The sequence below is a fragment of the Colobus angolensis genome, unplaced genomic scaffold (assembly GCF_000951035.1).
Source record: "Colobus angolensis palliatus isolate OR3802 unplaced genomic scaffold, Cang.pa_1.0 Scaffold151, whole genome shotgun sequence".
Taxonomy (NCBI): domain Eukaryota; kingdom Metazoa; phylum Chordata; class Mammalia; order Primates; family Cercopithecidae; genus Colobus; species Colobus angolensis.
The window spans coordinates 2,393,647-2,404,537 of NW_012114611.1; the positions used below are offsets into that span (position 1 = coordinate 2,393,647).

Consider the following 10,891-nt stretch of genomic DNA (forward strand, 5'->3'; position numbering starts at 1 on the left):
TTTTAGTAGAGACGAGGTTTCATCATGTTGGCCAGGATGGTCTTGATCTCTTGACCTTGTGATCTGCCTGCCTCAGCCTCCCAAAGTGCTGGAATTACAGGCGTGAGCCACTACGCCTGGCCACCCTGAGCTTCTTTTCCTGCAACTAGATGGTCCCATCTGGGGGTGATGGGAGACAGTGACAGATCATCAGGCATTAGATTCTCATAAAAAGCAGCAAATTAGATCCCTTGCATGGGCAGTTCACCACAGGGTTCAAGCACTCCTATAAGAATCTAATGCCACGGCTGATCAGACAAGAGGTGGAGCTCAGGTTGGGCAATGTGAATGATGGGGAGCGGCTGTAAATACAGATGAAGCTTCACTCACTCGTCTGCCGCTCAACTCCTGCTGTGCGGCTTAGTTCATAACAGGCCATGGACCCCCTGTTAGAGACAACTGAAGCACAGGTATACTAATGAACCACTGTTATTTGTGGTTTCTTTTGTATAAATAGCTATATGTGCATGTATTTTGTCTCTGGTTTTGTTTTTGTTTGCTTACTATATCCCAAATATTTTCCCTTCTGATGGATTCTCTACTTTTTAAAAATGTATGGCTAGTATTTGATGACATATATGTGAATGTATGTAGTTTTAACCATTCTCCATTAAGAAGTCTAGACAATTTATAGCTTTTCATCACTATAAATGTTATGAAAAATATTCTTTTTTTTTTTTTTGAGATAAGGTCTTGTTCTGTTGCCCTGATTGGAGTCCAGTAGTGTGATCATGGCTCATTGTGGCCTCGACCTCCCGGGCTCAGTGATCCCCCCGACCTCAGCTTCCTGAGTAGCTGGGACTAGGTGTGTGCCACCATGCCCAGCTAGTTTTTGTAGAGAGAGGGTTTTACCATGTTGCCCAGGCTGCTCTTGACGTCCCGAGCTCAAGTAATCCACCCCTGTTGGCCTCCCAAGTGCTGGGATTACAGGCATGAGCCACTGCACCTGGCTGAAAAATATTATTGTAAATTTTTGTTACGGATCCTTAAATTAGTAGTGTCACTAGTTATTTCTTTAACTTTTTTTTTTTTTTTTTTCCGAGTTGAGAGTTTCGCTCTTGTTGCCCAGGCTGGAGTGCAGTGGCGTGATCTTGGCTCACCACAACCTCTTCTTCGCAGATTCAAGCGATTCTTCTGCCTCAGCCTCCCTAGTAGCTGGGATTACAGGCATGTGCCACCACACCTGGCTAATTTTGTATTTTTAGTAGAGACGGGGTTTCTCCATGTTGGTCAGACTGGTCTTGAACTCCCGACCTCAGGTGATCCGCCCGCCTCGGCCTCCCAAAGTGCTGGGATTACAGGCTTGAGCCACTGCGCCCGGCCAAACATTTTATATATATTTATTTTTTAGAGACAGGAGATCTCTCGCTGTGTTGCCCAGTCTGGTTTCAAATTCCTGGCCTCAAGCTGTTCTCCCACCTCAGTTTTCCAAAGTGCTGGGATTGCAGGCATGGGCCACTGCACCTGGCTAGTATAGGGATATTCTTTTGAATGTCATGACCTTTTTCAAAATCCATTGATTAATATGAAGTTGTTGATCCTTTTTAGAGGATTGATTTTAGGCACATTTTGGAATCAACATTCTAGATTTAATATCATCTTTTAACATGCTAATTCTAAATTTAGCTGTGATGAATCCAAATTTAAATGTGAGAGGACTTAATACATTAAGTGTGGTCTAATAATAAATGTGGCATTGATATGTCATATATCCTGTCAGGTTGTCAGGCATTTGTGTGTGTATGTGTGTATGTGTGTGTTTGTTTTTCTTGTTACAAAGGTATAGGCTGGATGCGGTGACTCAGGCCTGTAATCCTAGCACTTTGGGAGGCCGAGTTGGGTGGATCATTTGAGGTCAGGAGTCGAGACCATCCTGGCCAACGTGGTGAAACCCCGTTTCTATTAAAAACGCAAAAATCAGCTGGGCATGGTGGCATGCGCCTGTGGTCCCAGCTACTCACTCGGAAGGCTGAGGCAGGAGAATCGCTTGAACCCGGGAGATGGAGGTTGCAGTGAGCTGAGATCACATCATTGCACTCCAGCTTGGGCGACACAGCGAGACTCCCATCTCCAAAAAAAAAAAAAAAAAAAAGTGAAAACTACTCTGTAATCCCACCCAGAGATAACCATTGATAAAGGTTTTGTATATAGTGGCCCAGACATTTTTCTGTGCACATAAACTAGCATTTATGTATTTCTATTAAAAAATCACATCTTGCTATGCTACCGTTGCACAGCTTGCCTTTTATCATGTAACAGTATGTATCGGACATCTTTCCATATTTCTCATTATTATTATTTTTTGGATTTCTTACTATTTGAAATTGCCACATGGTATCTGTGTAGTTACTGTAGGTTATTTAACCAGCTCTTTGTTGATAGCTATTTGGGTTGTTCTAGTTTATTATATTGTATGTTATGTTTCATGGGATAGTCTTGTGTGTATATGTATAGTGCACTTATATAAGCATTTTAATATAAGTTCCTATAGGTGGAATTGCTGTGCCCCAAGTATATATAAAAATTTTTGTAGTGTCAGTTTGCCCTACGAAAGATTATACATTATACATTGTTTCCAGCACTATAGGTGAGGGTCCTTTTCTTTCCACTCTAACAAACAACACATATTCATTACTTTAAGAAACATTCATTGAGTTCTTTTTTTTTTCTTTTCTTTTTTTTTGAGACAGAGTCTCCTCTGTTGCCCAGGAGTGCAGTGGTGCCATAATTGAGTTTAGTTTTATTTTGGTTTTATTAGTTTATGCTAAACCTTAGTATAGTCTTTGACTTGTCCTTTTCCCCTTTGTTCAGTTAGTTATAGTCCCCCCACCCCAAGATAGGGTTTTATTCTGTCACCTAGGCCAGGCTGGAGTGCAGTGGTGCAGTCATATCTCACTGCAGCCTCCATCTGCTGGGCTCAAGTGATCCTCCCGCCTTACCAGGACTATAGTGCCACCAGGCCCAGTGAATTTTCCTTTTGATTTTTTGTAGAGATGAGGTCTTGCTATGTTGCTTAGGCTTGAGCTCAAGGGATCCTCCTGCCTCAGCCTCCCAAAGTGCTAGGATTACAGGCAAGAGTCTGCTCCCAGCCTATAAAGTCTTGCCAATTTTATAATGTTACCATTTTTTCCCTCTCCTTATAAATATATACTTTTGTTTTGTTTTGTTTTGAGATGGAGTCTCTCTCTGTCACCCAGGCTGGAGTGTAGTGGCGTGATCTTGGTTCACTGCAAACTCTGCTTCCTAGGTTCATGCCATTCTCCTGCCTCAGCCTCCCAAGTAGCTGGGACTACAGGCACCTGCCACCACGCCTGGCTAATTTTTTGTATTTTTGGTAGAGACAGGGTTTCACCATGTTAGCAAGGATGGTCTCGATCTCCTGACCTCGTGATCCGCCCGTCTCGGCCTCCCAAAGTGCTGGGATTACAGGCGTGAGCCACTGAGCCTGGCCTAAATATATGCTTTTTAAATTATCATAAAATTGGAAGAGGACAGGAAATAAAGAGATAATCCTGTTAACATTTTAGAGTATATCCCATTAGAATTTTTTCTTTGTGTGCAAATACATGTACATATATTTAGTGCAGCCCTATTAGTTTTACAAAGTGATGCCTGTGTTTCTTTTTTCCTTTGTTTCTACTGCTATTGTCTACTCTAAACTTTTTTTTTTTTTGAGACAGAGTCTTGCTCTGTGGCCCAGGTTGGAGTGCAATGGCATGATCTTGGCTCACTGCAACCTCTGCCTCCTGGGTTCAAACGATTCTCCTGCCTCAGCCTCCCAAGTAGCTGGGACCACAGGCGTGCAACACCACTCCTGGCTAATTTTTGTAATTTTAGTAGAGATGGGCTTTTACCATGTTGGCCAGCCTGTTCTTGAACTCCTGACCTCAGGTGATCTGCCCACCTCGGCCTCCCAAAGCGCTGGGATTACAGGCATCAGCCACCATGCCCGGCCTACTCTAAACTTTTTAAAATCATTTTTTCTATATTTTAAAATAATTTTTAAAAAACAGAGACAGGGTCTCACTGTGTTGCCCAGGCTGATCTCAAACTTTGAGCTCAAGTGATTCTCCTGCTTTGGCCTCCCAAAGTACTCTAAACTTTATGTCCTAATGCCTAAATTAGTATTTAAGTTAACTTTCATTTTATTTTTTGAGACAGTATTGCTCTGTTGCCCAGGCTGGAGTACAATGGCATGATATTGGCTCACTTGAACCCCTGCCTCCTGGGTTCGGGCAGTTTTCTCCAGTAAGTGGTACTACCCTACTAGAAGACTCCCTAGTGGTGGTGTGTGTCACCATGCCTGGCTAATTTTTGTGTTTTTAATAGAGACAGGGTTTCACCATGTTGGCCAGGCTGGTCTTGAATTCCTGACTTCAAGTGGTCCGCCGCCTCAACCTCCCAAAATGCTGGGATTACAGGCGTGAGCCTCAACACGCAGCCTGAATTAACTTTTAATGTATCCCATCCTTTTCTCCTAGTTCTACCTACCACCAGATTACTCCTTCTAAATATTACTGTGTTTTAAAAATTTATTTTTATTAATTATCATATGTACATAATAGTTACCTACATTTATCATAAACATTTTTTAAACTATGTTTTTCAAAATCTTTAGTGTCACTCTTGTTAAGAATCTTGGCTGGGTGAGGTGACTCACACCTGTAATCCTAGGAGTTTGGGAGGCAGAGACAGGAGAATCACTTGAGCCCAGGAGTTTGAGCAGCCTGGACAATGTAGGGCGACCCCATCTCTATTAAAAATAAAAATAAATTAACTGGATGTGGTAGCGTGTGCCTGTGATCCCAGCTACTTCAAAGGCTGAGATGGGAATATCTCAACCTTCCACAGGTTGAGTGGAACTGTGATTACGACACCACTGCACTGCAGTTGGGTGACAGAGTGAGATGCTGTCTGAAAAAAAAAAAGAAGAAAAAAAAATTTTGTGTTCCACATCTGATTATCTAATTTATTTAACTACTCAGTTTAGTGTTGAAAATGTGCTTTGTGCCCGATCAAAATACCTTTGTTCATACCCATTTTTCTCTGATCCTGTTTTGTTTATCCTGAAGTCTGAGGAATATATATGTAGTATGCTTCATATTCATCTGAAACAAATGTGAAGGAAATGAATCACTATGTTTACTTAAAACAATTTTTTTTCATGTGTGTATGGAGATGGAGTCTCTCACTGTGTTGCCCAGGCTGGTCTCAGACTCCTGGGCTCAAGTGATCCCCCGCCTCTGCTTCCCAAAGTGCTGAGATTATAGACTTTGAACCACTGTGCCTGGCCTAAAAATTTTTGTTTTAAATTATTTTTGTCTCCTATGGTCTTGTCTGAAATGATTACTATGAGTTGAATTTGTGGAGAAAAACTTATTCTTCGCATAGGTGACATCAGAGTTATAAATAAGTATTAGAATATCAGTTCTAGCCAGTAAAATGAAATATATATTTAAATTCTGTAAAATTATTTATGTATTTCTTTGACTCCTGGTGAATTATAGCTCTTATCAAGTTTGTTATCTACTTGTGTATTGACTTCAATTTTTCCCTCTTAATGCTTTCTATAAATAATGCCTTGCATATAATGCCATGCTTTGTATTTTTGAAAGATTTGATATGTATAAGTAATTGAGATACAATTCACATACAATTAAATTAATTTGTTTAAATTATATAGTTCACTGGTTTTTAGTATATGCACAAAATTGTGCAACCATCAACACAATCTAATTCCAGAACATTTACATCACCCCTCACCTATTAGCAGTTATTCCTATACTCCCCTCCCCCCAGCTCCTGGCAACCACTAAACTTTTTCTCTATATGGATTTGTGTATTCTGGACATTTCAATTTACTCCTTAAAAGATGTATTGAGTGATTTGATACAGACTTAATAAAGAATCTCATTTTAAATAGAAAACTGTCTGTTTACATCTAGTAGCTTTTCCCATAGATAGCTTTTAATGAGAGTTTGTCAAATAATTGGTGTTTAGAAGTGGACATGGATTAATGGGTAGGAGAGGGGAAGATGCTAGAAGCTGGGGGGAAAGGGTAAAGAGGTGACAAAGTCGAGGCAAGTAAATAACTTGATTTGAGACTTAGCTCCTCTTGGGATCTATCTTGATCTATAAATGAATAAATTGGTAATAAATATGATTTATTTTCTCTCCATTCAGTCTGTGGCTCCAGCAGCCTTGTTTCTAGCAGCTAAAGTGGAGGAGCAGCCCAAAAAATTGGAACATGTCATCAAGGTAGCACATACTTGTCTCCATCCTCAGGAATCCCTTCCTGATACTAGGAGTGAGGTAGGAGATTAATTACACATCTGTTTTTCTTAATTTTTTTCTTTCTTTTTTTACCCTACTCCCAAGCATGCCAGGATCTTTATGTATTTCGATGCAACTTAATTTTATGACTTTGATTTATTGAAGTTTGGATTGGGGTTATTAAAAGAACCTTTTAGTGTTTGTGTTTTCCTTAACAATAAAAATTCAGGCTACGTATGGCGGCTCACACCTGTAATCCTAGCATCTTGGGAGGGTAAGGTGGGAGAATCACTTTAGGCCAGAAGTTCAAGACCAGCCTGGACAACATAGCAAGACCCTGTCTCTATGAAAAAAAAAAAAAAGCCAGATGTAGTGGCTCATGCCTGTAATCTCAACACTTTGGGAGACTGAGGCAGGAGAATTGCTTGAGTCCAGTTCAAGACCAGCTCTGGCAACAAAGTGAAACCCCCTTTTTACAAAAAAAGAAAAAAAGAAAAAAACTGGGCATGCTGGCTCACATCTTTAGTCCCAGCTACTTGGGAGACTGAGGTGGGAGGGTTGCTTGAGCATGGGATGTTGAGGCTGCAGTGAGCCATGATCATACCACTGCAGGCAACAGTGCCAGGACCCTGTCTGAAAAACAAAACAAAACATAAATTTTATGGCAAAAGTTGTGTATTTGTTGCAGTAAAATTTGAAAATACAGAAAAATGAAGAAGAAAATATCTCTCAGATAAATTCTAGACCAATGGTCCCAGACCTTTTTTGGCACCCGGGACTGGTTTCATGGGAGACAGATTTTACACGGACAGAGGGTGGGTTTGGAGATGGTTTTGGAATGATTCAAGCACATTACATTTATTGTTCACTTTATTTCTGTTATTATTATATTGTTATACATAATGAAATAATTATGTAACTCACCATAATGTAGAATTCAGTGGGAGCCCTGAGCGTCTCTCTCTCTTTTTTTTTTTTTTTTTTTTTTTTTTTTTGAGATGGGGTCTAGCTCTGTCCCCAGGCTGGAGTGTAGTGGCCTGATCTCGGCTCACTGCAAGCTCCACCTCCCGGGTTCACGCCATTCTCCTGCTTCAGCCTCCCGAATAGCTGGGACTACAGGTGCCTGCTACCACGCCTGGCTAATTTTTTTTGTCTTTTTAGTAGAGATGGGGTTTCGCCATGTTAGCCAGGATGGTCTTGATCTCCTGACCTTGTGATCCTCCTGCCTCGGCCTCCCAAAGTGCTAGGATTACATGTGTTAAGCTTAACAAGGACAGAGATTCCCTTTTTTGTGTATTCGCTAAAGCAACTTCAGTAAACTTATTGAATGAATGGATGATCTGGTAATTACCCAATATAGAGAGATTCTTTCAAACCTTTTTTTTTTTTTGAGATGGCGTCTCACTCTGTTGCCCAGGCTGGACTGCAGTGGGGCAATCTCGGCTCACTGCAAGCTCCGCCCCCTGAGTTCACGCCATTCTCCTGCCTCAGCCTCCTGAGTGGCTGGGACTACAGGCGCCTACCACCGCGCCTGACTAGTTTTTTGTATTTTTAGTAAAGATGGGGTTTCACCATATTAGCCAGGATGGTCTTGGTCTCCTGACCTCGTGAGCCTCCCGTCTCGGCCTCCCAAAGTGCTGGGATTACAGGCCTGAGCCACCGCACCCGGCCTCAAACATTTTTTTTTTTTTTTTTTTGAGATGGAGTCTCGCTCTGTCGCCCAGGCTGGAGTGCAGTGGCCGGATCTCAGCTCACTGCAAGCTCCGCCTCCCGGGTTCCCGCCATTCTCCTGCCTCAGCCTCCCGAGTAGCTGGGACTACAGGCGCCGCCACCATGACCAGCTAATTTTTTTTTTTTTTTTGAGGCGGAGTCTCGCTCTGTTGCCCAGGCTGGAGTGCAGTGGCGTGATCTTGGCTCACCACAACCTCTTCTTCGCAGATTCAAGCGATTCTTCTGCCTCAGCCTCCCTAGTAGCTGGGATTACAGGCATGTGCCACCACACCTGGCTAATTTTGTATTTTTAGTAGAGACGGGGTTTCTCCATGTTGGTCAGACTGGTCTTGAACTCCCGACCTCAGGTGATTCGCCCGCCACGGCCTCCCAAAGTGCTGGGATTACAGGTGTGAGCCACTGCGCCTGGTCTATTTTTTTAACTTTTAAAGAAATTATAAAAATTACTTATGCTTATGATAAAAGAATTCAAACAAGAAACATTTAAAGTTAAAGTTGGCCTTTTATCCTAGGAAGATAGTGCCAATTACTGTTTGATATGTATTCCTCCAGATCTTTATCCTGCACATGTACACAGGACTTTTTTTGTTTTCTTCCATCCTTTTTTGACTTTGTTAGAGAAGGAAAAGGCTGGACATGGTGGCTCATACCTGTACTCCCAGCACATTGGGAGGCTGAGATGGGAGGATTGCTTGAGCCCAGGCGTTCAAGACCAGCTTGGGCAACATGGTAAAACCCCTTCTCTACCAAAAATACAGAAATCAGCTGGGCATGGTGGTGCATGACGGTGGTCCCAGTTACTCGGGAGGCTGAAATGGGAGGATTGCTTGAGCCTGGGAGGCAGTGGTTGCAGTAAGCTGAGATGGCGCCATTACACTCTAGCCTTGGTGACAGAGCCAAACTCTATCTCAAAAATAAAATAAGATGTAAATAAAATATATAAAATAAAATAGAAGGAAAACGCTCTCCTGCTTTTAGAAGTCAGTGATTGGGGAGTGATGATAAATTGAGAGGTCTGACACTTATAAGCGATTGGAGAAAAATTATGTATTTGTGGTGAGACTAGATTATTTAAGCCTCTTACAATGAATGTGCGGCTTGTCCTTTATGAAATAAATAAATGGAATAGTGTGTTTTCTTCTGATCATGTTGTAGAAAGATTTTTTTGGGTGGCAGGGGAGATTTTTGTTTGTTTTTAGTAATAGTCCTTCCTAATAATGTTTGCATAGCAGTGTCTTCATTTGTTTTTCTGTTTAAGCCATACCAGTAGCTCTTGTGGAAAGAGTGATTGCTCTGGACTTTGTTTAGGTTTGAGACTAGTAAATGCCATTGGTCTATAGAATTGAGTTAACAAAATTAAGCAAAAATAAAATAATCCACACTTTTTTCTTCTCGAAAGTGTATTTATGTAACTTCTCACCTGAGTCTGCAGTTCTTGTGAGTTGGTTAGGGAGATATTTTCTCCTCTATGTGGAAAGGAGAAACTAGTATAAAGTCCTTATTGACATATTCAAATCATAAAGTTATGAAAAAGGGGATCCTGATCCAGACCCCAAGAGAGGGTTCTTGGATTTCACGTAGGAAGGAGTTCAAGGTGCGTCACAGAGTGCAGTGAGAAGATAGTTGATTGAAAGCTATGCAGTTACAGAGTAGGGAGTCCTCAGAAAGCAGGAGAAGGAATGTTTCATCTTTGTTTTAAGCATTTCTTTTCTTTTCTTTTTTTTTTAAATTTTAGTTTTTGAGACAAAATCATACTCTTGTCGATCAGGCTGGAGTACAGTGGCACGATGGTGGCTCACTGTGTCCTTGACCTACCTGGGCTCAGTTGCTCCTCACACTTCAGCATGCCAAATAGTTGGGACTATAGGCACAGACCACCATACCCCGCTAATTTTTCTATTTTTTGTAGAGACAAGATTTTGCCATGTTGCCCAGACTGGTCTCTACTCATGGGCTCAAGCTACCAGCCTGCCTCAGCCTCTCAAAGTGCTGAGATTACAGGTGTGAGCCACTGTGCCCAGCCTTTTAAGCATTTCTTATATAGGCGTCTTCTCTGTGTAAAAGCTAAGCTACGTCTACATGCAGGTGGGTTGACATTGTGACAAAATGTATTATTTTGTTGATTTAAAGAAAACAATCTTTGGCATTTTAGTGTGTAAGCACATCAAAGCATAACTATATTTAAAAAGCATATATTTTGTGCTTTTAAGATACCTGGACATTTTGTTGTTGTAGGAGTTTGTTCTTGTAGGCATTATTAAACTACTTCCTTAGCTGCAAATGTCTTATGACCATGGGTCATGACTTGCAAGGAATGTGCCTTGGTAGTTGTAAGATGAAGGTGATTTTTAAAATGATATTACCATGGCTATCCTGGGTTCCTGTTTCCCTAAGAGAAAGCTAACTGTAATTTAGGTCTTTTAACTACTGACCTAGGTCTCATTTTCTTAAAGCTCTAGACCAGTGTACTGTCCAATAGAAATATAGTGGGAGCCACATATTTAATTTAAAATTTTTAACTTTTCATTAAATTTCATTAAAATCCTAGTTTTTAAGAAAGAAAACTATATATATAATATATATTTAATGTATAAATGTATAATGCAGTAGATATTTAACATAAATGCATATATTTAATCCAGTATGTGTAATACATGGGCATTTTAGCATATCATCAATGTTAAAAAGTTATTAATGGGTTATTTTACTTTTTTTTTTTTTTTTTTGAGAGACTCGTTCTGTTGTGCAGGCTGGAGTGCAGTGGTGTGATCTCGGCTTATGGCAACCTCGGCCTCCCAGGTTCAAGTGATACTCGTGCCTCAGCTCCCAAAGTAGTTAGGACTATAGG

At 41.0% G+C, this 10,891-nt stretch overlaps 1 protein-coding gene across 1 annotated transcript in view; it reads left to right on the forward strand.

Moving 5' to 3' along the window:
* Window positions 1-10,891, forward strand: part of CCNT1 (cyclin T1) — a 40,872-nt gene that overhangs the window by 7,040 nt on the left and 22,941 nt on the right. Inside the window, exon 3 of the mRNA XM_011936237.1 lies at window positions 6,223-6,351. Coding sequence (XP_011791627.1) covers window positions 6,223-6,351 — 129 coding nt within the window. The remainder of the gene's footprint in view (window positions 1-6,222; window positions 6,352-10,891) is intronic.